Below are 21,178 nucleotides of genomic sequence, written 5' to 3' on the forward strand. Positions count from 1 at the left end.
GTTTTGGCAAATTCGTCAAAAAGCTCTCCTGCTCTAGGATCAAGGATAGACCTTGACAAGGTTCAAAGCATAATGGAATCCATGGGATCAAAGTTATCACCTGGAGCCCAGCAACTGATGAATATGGTTAGATTCCAGCAGCAGGTAAGTAGAAATGAATTTCTTTCCAGATATCATTAAAAATTTCAAAATGGAAATAAGGAAATGTAGTGACTTAAATTTTTTTTTGAATTTTTATTGATTTAACTGATTTAATTGATTTACCTTTATTTAGTTTCATAAAGGTCACATTTTTATAGATTTACCTTCCTACAAAATGTTTTGACTACAGATCTTCACACTTTTTCATGAATTTATTCACTCATTCATTCCGGAAGTATTTATTAGACACCTTCACAGTGAACAAGGCACTGGTTTGAACACTTTTGAGGTTGCAATGATGATCAGTTAGTCTATAGCCTGGTTTTAAAGATTTTTTATAGTCTAGAGCATGTAAGTAGTGAGCGATGAGGTAGATCAGGCAAGGCTACTAAAGGAAGTGGCAGTTTATCTAGACGTTTGAAGAAGGGTGGGATTGGACAAGTAAATCTGGAGGGAGGCCATTTCAGACAAAGAAAATGAGGCGGATAAAATCTTAAATGCTAGAGGAACTGGATATAGCTGGGAAATGAATAGTAATTTATTTCTGTGGAACAAAGAAGTAACAAGGAAGTTTATAGTAGTTTTGAGCTAGAACATAGAGAGCTTTGAATGGTATTTTCAAGTTGTGAATGTTTTTGACCTATGTTTCAAGAAATTTTATTCCACTGTTTTGTATAAGGTGAATCAAGAAAATAAGACTAGAAGAAAGAGACCAGCTATACATTATTTCTCTCGTCCAGATGAGAGTTAATGAGGGTTTAAGGTTGCACATAGTAACATGATGCTGGATTGTGAGATGCTAAAACAATGGATCCATTGGGACTTGACAACTAACTTGATATTAGAGGAGAAAAGTAGAATCAAATGTGAAATTGAGGTTTTGAGGATGGCAATATCAGTAATATAAATGCAACACTTGGGAAAAGGAGTTTTATTTTGGGAATATTGAGTTTTAGCTGTGAATAAGACATTAGCTGGAAGGGTGTTGCAAGCATTTGGAAACAGGATTGTGAGAAGTGGAGTGAACCTTCAGTGGCTGGAAGAGGGGTTTAGGGGTGTACCCACAGTAAGCAACAGAGAACGTGGTGAAGAGAGAGACCAAAGCAAGGAAGAAAGACCTTGCAGAGTTGCTACATTTGGTAAGGATACAGGGAGAGGAAAAGGGAACCAGAAGAGTAGTAGACAGCAGTGTGATAGAGTAGCAAGAGAAAGGATTTGATGTCAGGCAAGGCAACTTCAAGTTCTTGTTCTGTCTCTTATTCTGCATCCTTTGGCAAGTTGATTCATACTCTTTTTTCAATTTGAATTCTTTATGTACAAAATCTAATTGATAATACTGTAAAGGTCACAGTACTGATGTGAAAATTTAAGTAATGCAGGTAAAGAACTCCTTATAAATATTGCGAGGTTTACAAATACTAAGTTAGTACTCGTGTTGGATTATGGGCAGAGTTAAGAGAACCAGGAGAGCTAAAGACTATGGGAACCACAGAAGGGAGGGTTTCAGAAAAAGAAGGAAATCTACTTCTTTTCCTCCTCCACCATTCTCCCACCTGGATGCCTCAGGAGGTTCCTGTCTGGTCTTCCTGCTGCTACAGTGCACCCAGAATGATCTGAAAGGGTGAGGAGATCTCATCTTGGCCTTCTGTAGACCCTGCTGCTGCTTCCCATCACACTTAGAATTAATCTTGATTCTCTACCCTGACCTCTAGGATGTGGGTCCTGCTTGCCTCCTCAGCCTCATCTCCTGCCACATTTCCCTGGGCACCTTGCTCCAGACGTGATGTGTATATTCCCCAAATGTCCAAATGTGTTTCTACCTCAGGACCTTTGTACTTGTAACTGTACCTTGTGATACTTTTGTGTCTGTTTTATTATTCAGATCTCATTTTAAGTTACATCCTTAATGTGACCTTTCCCAGCCACTGAGTTTTAAAGTAGCATGTACCTACAAATCTATATCATAGTTCATCAGTGCCCTTCTGACCAGTTTGTTTTTTATGTATTGGTGGCTTGTTAGTCTCACTAAAGTCTAAACTTCATGCATACAGAGACTTGTCTATCCTGTTTATGGATCCAAGTACCTATATGTATACAGTCATGCCTTGATTTACAGTTGGGATACGTTTTGAGATATGCATCCTTACGTGATTTCGTTGCTGTGCAAACATCAGAGAGTACTTTCACAAACCTAGATGGTATAGCCCACCTTATGTTATATGGTATAGCCTCTTGCTCCTAGACTACAAACCTGTACAGCATGTTACTCTACTGAATGCTATAGGTAATTGTATCACAGTGATATTTGTGTATCTAAACATTATCTAAACATAGACAAGATACAGTAAAATGCTGGGCGTGGTGACTTGTACATGTAATCCGAGCTACTCAGGAGGCTGAGGTAGAAGGATTGCTTGAGGCCAAGGAGTTTGAGAACATACTGGGTCACATGGTGAGACCTCAATATCTAAAATAAAAAATTTAAATTTAAAGGTACAGTAAAAATATGAAAGATTTAAAATGGTGCACCTGTATAGGGCACTTAGTTGAATGGAGCTCTCAGGACTGCACATTGCTCTGGGTGAGTCAGTAAGCACCGAGTAAATGTGAAGGCCTAGGAGATTACACTACTGTAGACTTGATAAACACTGTACACTTAGGCTATGCTAAATTTATAAAAGCATAATTTTCTTTCTTCAATAATAAATTAACCTTAGCTATTTTGTAAATTTTTACTTTATAAACTTAAATTTTTTAAACTTTTTTCCTCTTTCATAATAACACTGAACTTGCAACACACATTGTATAGCTGTACAAAAATATGTTCTTTATCTCCTTATTCTATAAGCTTTTTACTATTTTTGAAGTTTTTAGTATTTTTTTACTTTTTAAATGTTTTTGTTAAAAACGAAGACACAAACACAAATATTAGCCTAGGCCTGCACATAGTAATAATCATCAATATCACTATTTTCCACCTTCACATGTTGTCCCACTGGAAGATCTTCAGGGGTGATAACATGCATGGAGCTGTCATCTATGATAATAATGCCTTCCTCTGGAATACCTCTTGAAGGACCTGCCTGGGGCAGTTTTACAGTTAACTTTTTTATATATATACGTAGAAGGAATATATTCCAAAATAATGATTAATGGTATAATAAATACACAAACCAATACATTTATTATCATTATCAAGCATTATGTACTGTACATAATTTTATGTAGCAGTGCAGTAAGTTTGTTTACACCGAGCATCACTACATACATGTGAGTAATGTGTTATGCTATGCCACCACTGGCTGATAGGAATTACTCAGCTCCATTATAATCTTAGGGGACCACGATTGTGTATGGGGTCCATTGTTGACCTAAACGTCATTGTGTGGTACATGACTATATGTGTCTATTGGATTTATCAACCAAATATTTCTTGGAGATCTTCAGGGGGTAGTTTGAATAGTGATGAGATGTCAACCAGATTATGAGGGATTAGGTAGGAACTGGGTATTGGGATGTGGAATTACTGATCGCAAATGGGTTTTTTCAAGAAATTTAGATTAAAAGAAGAAATTGGAAGACAGTTGTGTAAGGAGATAGTGAGCATAGTGGAAGAATTTGTCAAGCTTGTGTGATCAGAGCTTTTTTAATAGTTTAGGGCAGTGATTTTTCAAGTGTGATCCATAGAACATCTGTGTCAGAATCCTTTGGAATGGCTTCAAAATGCAGATTCCTGGTCCTCATTTACTACCTACTCAATCCCAGAGGGTAGGGTCTGGGAATCAGGATTTTAAACACTCATACCTAGGTGAGTCTATGTACTTTGTAGTTTGAGAATAACTTTTAGAGGAGTATTTTAAAAAGGAAAAAATTCTTTGTGAAATGATTTTGGAATGATTAGTTAACTATAACTAGCTTACTTACCAATTTCTATCTTTTAAAAACTTGACTTTGGAAAAAAAATGAAATTACATAGCAAATATTTATTTTGGCTATATCTTTAAATTTTAATATGGTTTTATTCTATAAAAAGTTTTCATTGCCATGAATTTTAATCAATACAGAAGTGTTCAGTAAAAAATTAAAGTGTTTTCTCAGCTGTCATTCTGTTCCCCAGAAGTAACCACAGGTAACAGTTTGATATATATCCTTCTAGAGTTTTTTATGCATATAGAAACACACATAAGGCTGCACCACCACCCCCGCAAAATCCCCAGCCAACACTTATGGATAAGTGCTGTGTACATGGTGCTGTAACTTGCTTTCTTCCCACCACTAATGCATTTGAGGGACACCCTGGGGAAGAAAGAAGGTGATCGAGTTCAATGTACTTTTAAACATGCTAATGAAAGACTTCCTTTCTAGCAAGAAAGTCCTTAGCTGAAAAATTCCTATCAGCCAGTGTTGTCATAGCACAGTGCATCACTCACATGTATTCTGGTTCTCTAGGATTGCTTATTGTTAACATACTAGGCCTCTGTGGATTTCTAAGGCATGGAAAAGGTCATGAAAACCATTTAAATATTTGAGCATAAAATGGGGATGTTTCATGACCAAAATGGCTCCTGAGTAAGTGGTGTGATCACACACATTGTCTAGGCAGGGCCTGTCCTGAGGGAAAGGAAGGACCTGGGGACCTGCATTAGAAGTCTCGATCTCTCCCTGCTTCACCTGTGCCGTGGAATTATTTGTTTTCTTGAAAATTTTATTAAAGTTCAATACTCTTGAGTCAATGTGAATATGAAATGCAATCTAAACCTTCATGATATCTCAATAAATATTAGAGTATTTCTTATTTCTTTGTATTTGTAGTTCAGATTGCTGACTTTGATTTGTTTTCACTTTAGCAATTTAGAATAATTGAATAGGAATTCTATATCAAAGTATATAGTTGTCATTTAATGTTAGTTGAATAAAAGGATTTGGCCCATTTTCTCAAAGAAAACATTCAATTGTTCAGGAGTCAATACTTTTTTTTTTTTTTTGAGACAGAGTCTTGGTCTGTGCCCAGGCTAGGGTGCAGTGGCATCAGCCTAGCTCACACCAACCTCAAACTCCTGGGCTCAAGTGATCCTCCTGCCTCAGCCTCCTGAGTAGCTGGGACTACAGGCATACACCACCACGCCCGGCTAATTTTTTCTATTTTTAATAGAGACGGGGTCTTGCTCTTGCTCAGGCTGGTCTCAAACTCCTGAACTCAAGTGTGATCCTCCTGCCTCGGCTTCCCAGAGTGCTAGGATTACAGGCATGAGCCACCACGCCGGCCATTAATATTCTTTTTTTCCCCTTCAAAATGACCTTATTTATTTTTTCTGATTATTAAAGGTGATACATGTTTGAATATTTTATAATTAAAAAAACAAAAAAGTATAGAAAAGTCATACTTTTATAACTCCTATAATATATTCAGATAAACTATTAATTTTTCAGAAATCACTGTATACAACATATGTAGTTTATATACACACATATACATACATATAGCTCTTTACATGTATAACTATATGGACACAATCTATCTAAATGCTTTCATATTGTATTATGTTGCTCAGTAACATTCTTCACTTAAAAGGATATCAGGCCTCTTACTAAGCAATAAATACATCTTTCTGTGATTTTTATGAATACTCTGTTATACAGTCAGTTTTCTATTCATGAATATTTAGAATATTTCTTCAGATTTTTTTGACAGCATGCATAGTGGTGCATAGAGGGAACTTGGAACATCTATTTTTGCATACTTGTTCATGTATCTTTTTAGGGTAAATTTCTCGAGTGGAATTATTCTAGCAAAGGGTAGGCTTTTTAAATTATTTAATATGTATTTAACCATCTACTTTCAAAAGGATTTGATGCGGCTTACAAAACAATATATGCCGGGACAAGTCAAAATAAAAATTGAAAAAGCACATATAAAAAGAAGTAGAGGAATAGCAGCCAGGCACCTGGGGTTTGTTCATTTCCCATAGTGGCATGTACTTACCTGTGAATTTCTTGATGTTTAATCTAAAGAGAAAAAAATCACCTAAAGAGCTCACATCTCAGAAAATATGACTTTTTTTCATTGTGGTAAGAACACTTAACATGAGATATACCCTCTTAACAAATTTTTGTTAATGAGAAACATATGGCACAATGTTATTGTTAACTGAAGTGTTGTACAGCAGATTTCTGAAACCTGTTCATCTCGTATAGCTGAAACTTTATACTAATACCTGTTGAATATCAACTTCCTATTTCCCCTTTTCCCTCTGCCTCTGGCAACTACCATTCTGCTCTCTGTTTCTATGAGTTTGACTGTTTTAGAACCTCATGTTAGTGAAGTCATGCATTATTTCTCCTTCTGTGACTGGCTTATTTCACTTGTAATGTCCTCCAGATTCATCATTTTGTCGCATATGACAAGATTTCCTTCATTTTAAAGGCTGAATAGTATTTCGTTGTATGTATATACCATATTTTCTTTATCAGTGCCATCGGTTAGTGGACATTTAGGTTGTTTTTGTGTCTTGGTTATGGTGACTAGTGCTGCAATGAACATGGAAGTGCAGATGTCTCTTTTGAGATCCTGACTTCGGTTCTTTTGGATATATACCCAGAAGTGGGATTGTTGGATCATATTGTACTTCCATTTTTAATTTTTCGAGAAACCTCTGTGCTATTTTTCATAAGCGCTATACCATTTTACTTTCTTACCAATGACTAATTTTTATAATCAGTGCATTTCTTATAAACAATCAGAAATACTGTATGTCAGAAAATTTTACATAGCAAATATCTTTACATTTAGATTTTTCAGTTTAAATTTTCTGCCTATTTAATGATCACCCATAATTTTGACATTGACTCTAGTATAAATATCATTACTGTTAGTTTAGATTTGTCTATTTTCTGTAATATAATTTTTGGAAATACAGAGAAATAAGTGAGTTTTTCCATTATGACTGAGTAAAGTTTTTTTGACCTTATGGAAAGTTGTCTAATGTTAACATTTTGTAAATATAATTATGTATGATCCATCTTGTTCTAGGAATATTCAAATATTCAGGTTTATTCAAAAGTTGAATTTGAAGATAAATTGACAACAGGTTAACATTTCTCTATAAAGAGCATTTTTCCAAAGTGCAGTTTAGTAAAAGAAGTTGGATAGGAGCATAACAGTACAGTCCTCCCCCACCTTCTCTGGCCCTCATTATTTCCCTTTCCTTCTTTATTTTTCCCTGAAGTATTTATCCCCATCTCTATCCTATGATATATTTTCTTTCTTCCTTGCTGTGTGGTCTGTCTCTTCCTACTCCTCTGTCACGTAGGCTCCATGAGGTAAGGGACTTTAATTTGTTTTGTTCACTGCTGTATTTCCAGTGCCTGAAACAATACCTAGCATAGAGTAGATTCCTGCTAAATATTTGTTAAATAAATGAATGTTGGCCTGACTTAGTCTAGCAGTACTTTTTTAGAATATCTAGATGAATATATGAACTGAATTTCTTCAGCTAATCTTGCGTGTTACTTTTTTCAGTCTATCTCTCACTAGCTGTTGAACAGCAGTAAGTGTGGGATGATATCCTCTGATAAGAATCTATAGTAGACATCTATGTTTTGAATTTAGAATAGAGCTATAATGCTTAAGAGTTAGTTAGGCTAGAGGTATTTTGCTTTTCTCTAGTGGAAAAATTGAAGAACATAAAAGGGAGATACTGTAACCTCTTCAAGGTAAGCCAGAATCTTCTCTGGAAATAATACTGCATGAGCAGTTGAGTCTGTAAAACATAACTCTTATTATCCTAGAAATTCTTACAGCAAACACAGCCAAGTGGTAGCACATTTTAGTCACTGAAAATGTCACAAATGTACCCATAGAACATACAGCTTTAAATAGTGTACCTATCTGTATAGCTTCCATGAAAAACTCATTGCAAAATATATGACTATGTAAAAATGAGTAGCTTACCATAATGTTGAAAGTTGGGAATAATATAATTGAATTCTAAGAAAATGATCAATTCTTGTGACTCAATTGAGAGTACTATATTTTATCACCATGAATTAAAGAGGCCTTTGTAGTGAAAACATTAAGATATGTCAATGTAATTTTACTATGCATGCTAGTATTTATTTTAATATTTTCTTTAGGAAAACTACAGTGAAATGATTAAAAGCCCTGACTGTGGAGTGAAGTTAGCCTAGATTCGTGTCCCCAGTTCTGCAACTCACTAGCTGTGTTACTTTGGCCAGGTCATCATTAGCCTTGGTCTCCTCCAATTAATACTGGGATATGAATAGTAGCCTATTTCATAAGGATGTTTTCAGTATCAAATAAAAGAATGCACAGTGCCTGGCTCATATTAATTACTCCAAAATTTAGCTGTCAGTATTATTCATATTAATGTTTACTTATTTACCTTCTTTAGAATTGCATTCCCGTTGGAGAACAGCTTCAGTCGGTTTTGGGAAATCCTGGATACAAGCATGTGATTGGACTGCACTCATCATCTACGTTAGGAGCCTTAGACAAGTCATCCTCCACACCTTTTCCTTTCAGAACTGGATTGATGTCTGGAAATGTGACAGAAAACTTAAAAGCTTACATTGATAAAAGTACACAGCTTCCTGGTCAGGGGAATACTGCAAACCTTAGCGAATGTAAAATTATGCCACAAAATCATTCCCTTCTTGAAAAAGATCTTAAAAATGCAGTATCCTCTTTCTTACCAAAGAAAACAATTGACAACTCAAATATACCTAACTCTGAGTTGCTGCCTTTTCTCCAGAATTTGTGTAGTCAAGTTAATCATCTCCATGTGGGACATAAGGCTGAGTGGCAGGAAAACATCACCAAGCCCAGTGAAGGCATTCTTGGTGTTGGGTAAGTATTATTTTAAGACAAATGTAATCTGGTAGTTGGGAGAATCAGATGAAGGGAAACAGATTTGTCTCAGTGAGTACTCCTGAAAATCTGTTTCCAGAGAAAATTTTAGCAGCCATTTTTTTTTTTTACATTTTACTATTAATACACTTATAGGGAATAACTACAGAGTAGAATGGATTGCTTTGAAATTCAGTGCCTATAGCTGGATGTGTTGCACACTTCTCAGGCATTTGTTGGAAGGGTTATGAGTACTAGCTGAATGTTGGAGTAGAAATTGATTTGCATGAATAGAGAGGAGCTGTGGGAATCATAATCTTTACATTGTTTTATTTATGTTTGTACTATTTTCTGCCTAGGTATGTTTAATATGCCATTGTAAAAGGTTTTCTTTGTAGATTATGTTTGGTCTAGGCTAATTTCTGAATAATAATAAACTATATTAGGATGATAATTGTAGTATACAAGCTTTACCCCTGATCTCTTAATCCTTTATTTTGGCAACACATATTTGATTAAGAGGTAGCTAGGTATTTATTATGTTCCTAATTCTTTACATAGGTATAGTGTGTCAAAATTGTGTTCTAGACTGGAATTCAGGACTCTGGTCATAGTTTTGGCTTACTCATTTTGCCATACTGTTTAATCTTCCTCAGTTTAGAGTTTTTATCTGAAAATGAGGTAGCTGGATTATTTTGTAACTAAACACCACTAACAACCAACAGGATTGAACTGACATTTATTGAAGGCTGTAACAACAATAGCAGAGTATACATTTTTTCAAGTGTCCATGGAAGAGTCACATATAGATTATATCTTGAGTCATAAAGCAAATCTAACCAAATTTAAAAGGATTGAAATCATACAAAGTATATTCTCCAACTACAAATCAGTAACAGACAAGAAGAAAATTCCGAAACACATGGAAATGAAACAACACACATAAATCTATGGTTCAAGAAGAAATCTCAACAGAAATTAAAAATGATACATGGAAATGAATGAAAATACAACAGATCAAAATTTGTGAGATGCAGCTAAAGAAGTGTTGATAAGGATATTGATAGCACTAAATGATTACATTAGAAGAGGAAAGTTCTCAAATCAATAGCACAAAATTAGAACAGCTCAACCAAGATGAAATAGATAATCTGAATAGACCTATAACCATTAAAGAAATTGAATCCATAATTTAAAATCCAAGCAAAATGAACCTAAAGCAAGGAGAAAGAACGAAATGATAAAGAGCATAAATCAGTTTACTCAGAAACAGGAAAATAATAAATCAAGGAAGCAAAACTGGTTCTTTGAAAATTTTAATAAATTGGTAAACTTCTAGCAAGACTGGCAAAGATAAAAGAGGGAAGACACAAATCACCAATATCAGCAATGTAGCAGGATATCACTACAGATCCTAAGGCCATTAAAAAGATACAATAATAAATATGACAAACAACTTTATGCTCATAAATTTGATAACTTAGAAGAAATGGATTAATTCCTCAACAACTACAAACTACCAAACTCAACCAACATGAAATAGGAAATGGAATAGTCCTATAACTATTAAAAGTACTTAATTTGTCATTGAAAAGCTCATGAAAAAGGTATATCCTGGCCCAGATGTTTCCACTAGAGAATTCTACCAAACATTTAAAGAACACAAATTTTACACACTTCTAAAAAATAGAAGAGGAAAGATTTCCCAACTTATTTTATGAAGCCAGCATTACCATGATACCAAAACTAGATTACCCCCAAAAATTGAACATGTAAATACATGTAAAATATACAAATCTGTAAAAATAATTATAAAACATGTAAAAATACATATAAATCTAACAACATGTACAGGATCTGTGGACTGAAAATTACAAAATACTGATGAAAGACCTAAGAAAATGGAGAGACAAACTATGTCCATGGATTTGAAGACTTAATATATTAAAAATGTCAGTTCTCCCCAAGTTGATAATATAAGGTTAATACAGTTCCTATCAGTAATTCAAGATTTTTTATAAATATGGATGAGATGATTTCTAAAATTTTGAAATGGAAAATTCTGAAAAAATGGATAAAGGAACTACAGAACAATTTTGAAAAAGGAGAGTAAAGTGAGAGAAGTCACTACTTGATTTCAAGATACAGAGCCACAGTATTCAAGACTGTGGTATTGACAAAGGGATAGATACACAGATCGATAGAACAGATAGCACAGAAATAGGTCTACTGAGGCACACTGATTTTTGACAAAGGTATAAAGGTAATTCAACAGAGGAAAGATAGTCTTTTTAACATGTGGTACTGGAGCAATTGGATATTCACAGGCAAAGAATGAGTTGTGACTGAAACCTCGTACCCTATAAAGAAATTCACAAAAAATGGTTCATAGACTAAAATGTACAATATAAAATTGTAAAACCTTTCTAATAATCTATGGGAGAAACTCTTGGGGACCTAGGACTAGAAAAAGACTTCTTAGATATGACACCAAAAACATGACCCATCAGATGAAAAAATCGATATATTGGACCCCATCAAAATTGAAAACTTTTACCCATGAAAGATTTTGTTAAGAGGATTAAAATACAAACTGGGAGAAAATATTTGCAAATCACAAATCCAACAAATGGCTGATCAAAACTCAACATTAAAAAAAAAACACACACACACACAATCCAAAATTAGAACATGGCAAAAGACAGTCATTTCACCAGAGAGAGTATACAAATGGCAAATAAGCAAATGAAAAGATGATCAACATTGACTTTATGGCTATTAGGGATATGCATATTAAAACCACAAGGTATCACTACATACTTATTTGAACAGCTAGAATTTAAACATGGTAACAATACCAAATGTTGGCAAGGATATGGAGGAACTGGATCTCTCATACGTTGCTGGTGGGAATGTAAAATGGTATAGCTACTCTAAAAACTATTTGGTCAGTTTCTTAAAAACTAAACATACAGTTACTATATGACCCAGCAATCATACTCCTGAGCATTTATCCCAGAGAGATGAAAGTTTGCCTACACAAAAACCTGTACACAATTATTCATAGCAGCTTTGTTTGTAAGAGCACCAAACTGAAAACAATAAAAATGTGGTGTGTGAATGGTTAAACAAACCGTGGTACGTGCGTATCATGGAATGCTCATACGCTTACAGGCAATGAAAAGCAGCAACTTGGATGGGTCACAAAGGCATCGTGCTGAGTAACAGTATAATCTCAAGAGGTCACATACTATGTGATCTCATTTAGATAACATTCCCTAAATAACAAAATTATAGAGATGGAGAACATACAGTGGTTGCCAGGTGTTAGGGAAGGAGGGGATTGCGAAAGTGAATGCGACAATAAAGGGGTAGCAGGAAGGAGATTTTGTAGTTAAGGAATAGTTCTGCCCTTGATTGTAGTGTTTAGATAAATATGTATACATGTGATAGAACTATACATACATTGTACTAATATCAGTTTCCTGGTTTGGGTATTATAGTTAGATAAGATGTAACCATTGGGACAATTGAGTGAAGGATACTGAGGAACTCTCCTAACTTTGCAACCCTGTGAATCCATAATTTCAAAATAAACAGTGTTTAAAAAATCCCTCCTTGATATATTCTAGAGTAGTGGTTCTCAAACTTTTGTGGTCTTTACACTCTTAATTGAAGAATACAAAAATCTTTATGTAGGCTGTATAAAAATATGTGTTTAAAAATAACAATACTAAACACACTATTAATATAAACATAAATAACAAGCTTTATGAAAATCAGCCAAATTTTCTTTTAAGAAGTTTAATGAGAATGGTGTTTTAAATTTATGGAAATCTTTGTGGTTTAGCTTTTGGCTGCATTGTCATATATGTTGCATTATGGCATGTATAATCAATGTAGCTAGTTAGAGCATACTAGCAATACTGAGAACAAACTGGGTTAATCTCTGGAAAAGCGTATATTTATACACTAAACCTATTACCTTAAGAAATTTTAGGAAAGAATACACAACTAAAAATTTTATTAGTCATCAGAGCAATGACATTATACATTTTGTAGCCCTGGAAAATGCCAGTGTATAATCATGAGAGTATGAGGATGAAAAAGTCAAATATTAATAACATCTTAGGTTGAAAATGGCGGCGGCTGTGTCCAAGATTTCTGGGCTGCTGGGTCGGTCCCGCCCACAGCTGAGGTGGCCTATGTCGAGCGGCGCCCACGGCGAAGAGGGCTCAGCTCGCACGTGGAAGGCCCTCACCTTCTTCGTCGCGCTCCCCGGGGCGGGAGTGAGCATGCTGAATGTCTTCTTGAAGTCGCGCCACAGAGAGCACGAGAGACCCGAGTTCATCCCCTACCCCCATCTTCGCATCAGGACCAAGCCCTTTCCCTGGGGAGATGGTAACCATGCTCTATTCCACAACCCTCATGTGAATCCGCTTCCAACTGGCTATGAAGATGAATAAAGAGAACCTGGAGCACTACCCAGGCACTGGGGACCACAGCATTGGTTTGGACCATTACTCTGCACACGGACCAGAAAAAGTGTGCGGGACCTTACGCTCACCTTCTTTTATCAAATGATTACCAGTATACTGATCTCCCATCCCTTTGCTTGTGGCAGGAGATGGCTTAAATAAACACTTTCAACTTAAAAAAAAAAAAAAAATAACATCTTAGTATACTTTTGACCTCATTGAATCCCTGAAAAAGTCACGGAGACCCCAGGATTTTGTGGACCACACTCTGAGATTCACTCTACTAGTGTTGAATATGAATGTTAGGAACTGCTGTGCTTTTTATTTATTATTAATTTGCTTATTCCAGTTAAATTCATAAGTGTTATATTCATATTGGCTTAGAATACCTTCCAGTACTTTAGTAAAGTTGTTTGTATAAAGGAAGAAAAAACTGTTTAAATTGTAGGGTTGCTTGGGGAAGTACTTGGAAAATATACATGTTGGCTTTTTAAAAATTGGGCAAGAATAGTTTTGATTTGGAGCTCAGTATCAAAACAGCCCTTTCTAAAGGATTGTTCTTGAAAGGTTCATCTTCACTTTTATAGTCCCATTTCAATTGTATAATCTAATAATTTAAGAATGTGTTGGGCATTTAGGACTGTGTTCACTTGTGGTATACTTGGAACCTGGACATACCTTGTAAGCAGACAGCATACTTATGGAGAGAAATTTCAGCCATGCATGTTGGCTGCTTGTTGTATAGCTTGGTTGTTTTTGTTATACTAGGGAAATTTGATTTTTTTTAAATTGCTTTTTAGAATGGAAGAACAATCTGTTTGCTCCTACCTGGAAAAGATTCTTTCTAAAAACATGGAACTGATGGAAAAGAAACTTACAGACTACATCGATCAGCGAATATGTAAACTCCAGGAGCACATAGATGATAAGATTGCTTTGTTAATGGACTTGCTGCAAAATCCCAACTCCCCACCCACCGGGATACCTCTAAGACATTATGACTCCAGAGAAAGACTTTCAAATGGAGAGAGATAAGCTCTCAACATATACAATGTACTGCAGATGTCTATTGCATATTTATTACAAAGCCAAAACCCAAAAATGTTTCTGAAAAACAAGGATTTAATGTCCTTTGAAGGATCATAATCTTACTTAACATAAAGTGACCTCAGTGTTCATTTTTACTACACTTGTTCTTGTAAATCCAGTACTGTACACTATGAGTTAACATGATACAGTCATAAATTATTTTTGCTAGCAAGATTTTTCACTCTTACAGAAATTTATGCATGCTTGTATTGCTTAAGTGTTTAAAATATTTAAGAATTTCTAATTCCGTTCATTAGTGTGTATTGTATATGTGTTTAAAGTGACTTATTTAGTAAAAGGCGAAAGATTTATAAGATCTGAAGAGAAACCAGAGTATGAAGTGACTTATTTATACAAAGACCTTATTATATAATTTTAGGAATATGAAAAATAACACTTAGAGTGTTTGATTTTTTTTCTTTTTCTAATTGTCTTGGAAAATTGGGTAGTTAAGACTTGGAACCTTTAATTCAGATCACTAATTTACATTTTGTGTTGTTTATCTGAGATAATGAGTAAGATGCAATTGATGTTTGGCATGTGTAAAATTAGTTCACACGGTCTTGTTTATATTATTTGTTTCATAACAGCATGGCTGTAGATAGGAAAGTAAACAATCAGAACCGGCCTGTTCCTTGTTAGGATTAGTACTTTGGATTTGGTGTTTCGTGTAAAACAGGAGCAGTCGTCTCATTTGACCTCAGTAACCCCAGATAGTATTAGGAAGTCTCTCTTTTTGAACAACTGATACATGTTTTTCTCCCCCAGAGTCCTTTTCTGACGTGTTTACCATATGAAATGCTGAGGCTCTGCACGGAAGGATTAAGGCATATGAATCCAGAGATTGCAGTTCTCTCTGGCAGACTCAATTTTCAGATCTTATAACTACTGTATATTTGTTGAAGGGTGATTTATTTGCATATAAAAATAAATGCATCCCCTCTGGAAGCTACTTGTCTTAATAGAACTATTTTATTGTCAATCTTTGCTTAACATCTTTTATTTTTAAGAAAAGGGTTATCTCATACACGTTTATGTTTTGGCAAGTTTGTTCTTTAAAAGGAGGTCTAATTTATATACTGGTGTCCAGCGTATGGCATTTTAGGGCTACTTGGCATCAGTCTAGAGCCCACTTAGCAAGTGGCTTTAAGACGTAATTATTTAGCTCCAGAGGGGAGTGAGACATGACTGCTGTTGAGTTTCAGTGACTCTCTGGGCCTGAAAATCAAAGGGGCTCACAGTCCTTAGTAAGTTTCCTTTCTTTCGCACTGTGGTCCAGGGGGTCTGGGCTTGGGCTTTGCCTGCGGGTTCCTGTTACAGCTGAAGACATAGCTGGCAGGATCAGCACAAATCACTGTTACACTGATCCACAAAAGAGGCAGCCTGCTCTGAAGATTTGGGCGATGGCAGCAGGAGGAATCTGGGTTTTCCAAATGCCCTTTGGAGGCCACTGAGCTCAAGCCCATCTTCACACAGGTCAGACAGCTTTATCCCAGGGAAATCCCACCTGGCTCTTCTCACCACCTTTGGATGAATGGCGTCCCCGTGGGGGGAGCTGGATGTGATTGACCAAAGCCCTCAGAGGAAGAGCCACACCAACTACTCCCCCTGGGCAAGATCAGCTGAGGCCGAAATTGGAAATGCCCTGAGATCAAGGTGTATCTCCCTTCTGGGGTTGGAGATGTGCTGAAGGCTTTCATTTTCTGCTCTAACTCTCCTTCTATTGCAATGGAATATTACAAACTAGTTACCCCAAGTCCCAAAGTGGTTAATACATCTATTTAAATAAGGGATGTTTATAACCAACAACAGAGAGGATTATTTTCAATGTTGCACATTTATTCAAAAGTATATAAAATAACATTGTTCATTATATAATATCATGTAAACACTCTAGAACTTTATTTGAATAATAAAACATCCCACTAAGAAAGAAGTACTGCTCATGAAGATTTTCATGCCCACTTTTCCCAAATCAGAGTCCCTCATTTATGTCACAGCAGCAAGGTGGCAGGGAGTCAAAATCTGCATACATTTGGCATCCGTCACAGCACTGGAGCACAGGATAAGACTCAGTGGCGGTGGGTCTGACGTGGGCGTTCTTGACCCAGCACAACTTGGCTAGACTATTACCTTTTATGGCTATAATATCAGGTTCCTTTGCAGCTCTTAAGGAAAGACATACACAAAGCACAGGCTTAGAATTTTTCTTCTCAGTCCATCTGTGGCAGTTGTCAGGGTTATCTGGGAAGTTTAGGGCTGGAGCCAGTCAAAGATGTGACACCAGCACTGGATTAAATCTCCCTCCCGTGTCCCAAGTTCCTCTTTAATCCCTTCCTTTCCTATGATTGCTATAAATGTAAAGTCAGCCAACAAAAGTGAGAGTGAATTGCAAGTGGGAATCCCCCAGCTGGTCGCTGCAGGCCCTCAAGAGGCAGGAATGACGGGGAAGACACTGCACTGAGCTGTGCCCGGGCTCCGGGATGTGCCATCTGACTCCCTAGAATGGGACACAACTGCTTCTGACAACCAATCTCTCCCATACTTGAAGGGTCTTCCCCAAACTGATCATTTCTTGTCTGACCTATACCCCCTTATTAGATGTCCCCCAGGATCTTCACACAGCTCAGCTGTCCCAGGGTCCTAGAGGCCCACCTCACTGTCCCATTTCACTGGCAATGACTGAGGGAGCACCCTGAGAGCCCCAGCTCAGGCAAGAGGAGGTCAGCCTATCCTGTGCATGAGCACGAGGCAGAGACTCACTCGGGCAGCCTGTCCCGCAGTCTTCAGTCTACAGGGCCCAGGACAGCGCGAGGCCCAGCCAAGGTGCTGATTTACATACCAGATGGTAAGCTCAGTGACAGCCAAGCAGCACTGGCATGCAGCCCCAGGCAGAGAACATTCTACCTTATGAGCTCACAAACCCAAGCCAGAAGGAGAAAAAATAAGGTTTTAACTCTGCTGCCTTTTTTTTTTTTTTTTTTTTGAGACACAGCCTTGCTCTGTTGCCCCGAGTTGAGTGCAGTGGTGTCATCATAGCTCACAGCAACCTCAAACTCCTGGGCTCAAACAATCCTCCTACCTCAGCCTACTGAGTAGCTGGGACTACTGGTGCGCGCAATGGACTTCTGGCTAATTTTTCTATTTTTAGTAGAGACAAGGTCTCGCTTTTGCTCAGGCTGGTCTCAAACTCCTGAACTCAAGCGATCCTCTTGCCTCGTCCTCCCAGAGTGTTAAGATTACAGGTGTGGGCCATTGCGCCCGGCCTTCTGCTGCCTTTTTGCCTTTCCAAAGCTGCCTGCTCTTCCTGCCCTCACCCAGGTGTGGCCACAGCAGCGAGGAAGGACCTGCTCATGCAGAGAGCCCAGGTATCCTGTTTGAGGAGGTGTCCAGTCTTACCCACGTGACTCACCTTAGTGCTTTGGATACTTTGATGTAAAGACAGAGAACAATGCTTGTCAGCACAATCGTGGCAATCAGTAAGCTGCTTCCAATGCCGATCATAATCTTCGTCCTGACATCAAACATCTTTGACACACCTAGGCAGAGAAGTGCAGTCAAGCTGAACGTGGCTTTTCTCCCCACACAGCCCTTAACAACCTCAGATATTTCCTGCAGTGGAGAAAGAATGAACCCCAAACAGATCCTATGAGTGTAAACCATGAGTAAATCTTCCCAGAAAGGCCCAGGAGCCTAGGATAGCCCATGAGTGGATAAAAAGGTATATTTGTGTATGAAAAAGGACTGAAAGGCAACTCCAGAGAGAAAGAAATCAGAAATACAGACTCTTGGGAGAATCCTTATCTTGCACATGCAGTAATGTGCAACTGTAAATAACAAACAGACCTGTACTGGAGCTAATCATTTTGCTCTCAAATACTGAGTCTCCTGAAATATATTCACTCCGAGAGTCAGAATTCACCCCTCATTGTACATTAGGTTTAAAAGTATTTTATGGGACTAAGGGAATTACTTTTTTCCGAAATGTTACTGTCCGACAATACCGAGATTATGCAAACCCATTTCATAAGTAATATGTGTTTTAGGAAAAAAAAACTTTTTACTTCTCCCACTGATAATTGGGTCATGCCATATCGGGGTTTAAGGAGATTCTAGAAACTTCCAGCCAAGCCCTTGCCCAGTCTCAGAGATGGGTAGTGCCCTACACAGACCAGGAACCAGCTGCTTCAGGAGCCTCTTGTCCCCCATTCTGTCTTTCTAGTAGACCATAGGCCTTCCTTTGCCATGTTTCCTCCTAAATACTAAATCCTCCAAGGAAATCCAATTTGTCTGGAATAAACAATTTGCTTAATCTAACACTCTGAAATTGGGGAACAGTGAGCCAAGAAAGAAGAAAAAACACTCTTGACTGCTAAGCATACTCACTACAGTGAAAACATTCAGAGCTAGATGAAGGCCAACTGTAAAAAAATAAAATAAAACTTAGGGAACAGGATATTTTATCAAGAATTTATCAAACCTGTAATCTGAGAAAGATAGATCTAATTATCCCTGTTAGGAGTAATTAAGATCCAAGGTTGAAAAGTTCGCTTTTGGAAGTGCAGTCTCCGTTCGGCCAGAGCTAGTAGAATGGGCTAGTTCCATCTTTTATGCCATAGGCTGTGTGACATCAACCCTCTGGACACCAGCTCTCTTCCATAGAGTTCTGAATTCTGTTCCATGTCAGGGTGTAGTTTAGCTCCCATGAAATATAAATACTACTTTGAATCACTTAATTCTAAGTCTTTTACCTTTTCAGGTCTTATTTCCCTTCCATTAATCTTCAGGATTTGACTGCTAATCAAAAGCAAGTTTAAGATTTCAATTTAACAAATAAAAGAAAATGACAGAAATGTGGGGAGGCCTTACACTTAAACACCCTCACACTTAAAAAATTAATTATAGAAGACTGGTTAGACTTTCTGTTTTAGTTACACAATGAAATAATATGGAGCCATTTACTGGGACTCAAACACATGTCCATTGACATGGGAAGATTTTCACCCTTTACGGTTAAAAGTTACAAAAATGAAAGTTGAATGGGATGCCTGTTCTAGTCAGGGTTGTGTGAGTTTAAGGCACTCATACCCAGCCAATGTAGTAGTACAATTAAATGAGGAGATTCCAGGTGTAGACAAGATTGTGTAGACTTGTTTCTCCCTGCTCCTCTCAGCTAAGTGTTAACTATATCCCTGGAAATAACACAAGAGTCAAACAAAAGAGGACTCTGAAAGTTGGAAAGAAAACTGATTAGAAACCCCAGACCTGGATGAGCATAGTAGCAGCAGAACAGAGGAGCTGGCCAGGCCTGGTGTTTTCCAACTCTCAATCTAGCTCCGTCCTCCCCTGGATTTAATGTGAGTCCTGCTGACAAGCCCAGGCGAGCCCAGCAGCAGTGGCCTGGCAAGACAGATTGGGATCCCCGCTGACGGTAATCCAGCAGGGGAAGTGCTCTTCTGCCCCGCTGGTCCTGAGACTGCCCTCCTCTGACCCTACAGGGGATCCCGCCACGTCCAGTGGCCTAGCCCAGGAAGCACTCTTTGTCCCTGTGGGCTAAGAGATTCTCTTCTCCCGCCTAGAGACTCCAGGTGACTTCAGTTTGGTGAATCTCCTCTGCTCCTCGGGCAGGACTGTCAGGGACCTGGGAGCCCCAGTGGCAACAGATAAACTGAGTAGACTAAAACAGCACCACAAAACCTCTGAAAATTAAACTGTCATTGGAACCTCATCCCATAAAAGTAAGTAAGCCAGGACCAGCATGCTAAACCTAAGCAGAATGATTACCTAATAAAAGATTTAAATAACATATAGACTCTCCTAACATAATAGTCAAAATGCCTGGGATTCAATGGAAAAGAAAACGGATTTTCAAGTTGCCTATAATTGTAGAGCTATTAAGAAACATATACATTATTCTTGATTTGTAAGGAGAGAACAGAAGCATGGAAAGAGATAGAGAAAGGGGAAATTAACATTTAACATCTATTGGACACTCCTGCATGCCAGACCTGTGGTAGGTGCTTCATGTTCAGAATACTATAAATCTCGCACAAGAAGTAGGTTGTGATATTCCCATTTTACAGAAAACTGAGGTCGAGAAAGGTTGAATCACTGTCCAAAGTTACACAGCAGGTAACAAAGATGGAAGAATTCAGGTTGCGCTATGCTGTGTTTTTTCCTCTAAGCCATGTTGGACATATGTCCAACAAGTTTTTGATGGAACCTCTATCAATGGGTCTCTTTGATAGGGAAGTCTGCAGTAACATGCCTATGTTCCACTTGAATCATCATTTCGGCTCATGTTTCAAGAATTCAGACTCCTCAAGAAGTCAACGAGTTCCCTTTATCCTCCCCTACTTCTCTTCTGGAACCCATAATTCTCATTTAAACAGAAACTTTCAGGAGCATGTCTTGGTTCTAAAATTTGAGTCTGAGTCTCTTCCTTCAGAGACTCATTCATTTAATAGGGCAATGTTTTTCTGACTTAAGTTTGTATAAGTATCACCTAAAGAGCTTGTAAAATCACTAATTCTGGGCCCCACCACAGAGATTCTGATTCATTGGTTCTGAAGTGGAGCCCGTGAACTTGCCCTCCTAACCAGCT

General features: G+C 37.5%; 2 protein-coding genes and 1 pseudogene across 3 annotated transcripts in view; 2 read left to right on the forward strand and 1 right to left on the reverse strand.

Moving 5' to 3' along the window:
- Nucleotides 1-14,582, forward strand: part of LOC105808660 (chromosome unknown open reading frame, human C10orf88) — a 19,583-nt gene extending 5,001 nt beyond the window's left edge. Inside the window, exons 3-5 of the mRNA XM_012642374.1 lie at nucleotides 3-144; nucleotides 8,553-9,007; nucleotides 14,286-14,582. Of these exons, the coding sequence (XP_012497828.1) occupies nucleotides 3-144; nucleotides 8,553-9,007; nucleotides 14,286-14,520 (832 nt within the window). The 3' untranslated portion in view covers nucleotides 14,521-14,582. The remainder of the gene's footprint in view (nucleotides 1-2; nucleotides 145-8,552; nucleotides 9,008-14,285) is intronic.
- LOC105808711 lies at nucleotides 13,144-13,676 on the forward strand (annotated as a pseudogene). The gene has a single exon (XR_001137396.1). The product of XR_001137396.1 is annotated as a cytochrome c oxidase subunit 6A1, mitochondrial pseudogene (transcript).
- Nucleotides 14,583-16,549: 1,967 nt separating the features above from the next.
- LOC105808690 (protein FAM24A-like) lies at nucleotides 16,550-18,318 on the reverse strand. Its single transcript, XM_012642405.1, has 2 exons — nucleotides 17,987-18,318; nucleotides 16,550-16,742 (listed from the first exon to the last, which is right to left on the reverse strand). Exons 1-2 carry the CDS (start codon nucleotides 18,235-18,237, stop codon nucleotides 16,550-16,552), a joined length of 444 nt encoding a protein of 147 aa, XP_012497859.1. The 5' UTR covers nucleotides 18,238-18,318.
- Nucleotides 18,319-21,178: the final 2,860 nt, after the last annotated feature.

The sequence above is a fragment of the Propithecus coquereli genome, unplaced genomic scaffold (genome assembly GCF_000956105.1).
Source record: "Propithecus coquereli isolate 6110/MARCELLA unplaced genomic scaffold, Pcoq_1.0 Scaffold179, whole genome shotgun sequence".
Classification (NCBI taxonomy): Eukaryota; Metazoa; Chordata; class Mammalia; order Primates; family Indriidae; genus Propithecus; species Propithecus coquereli.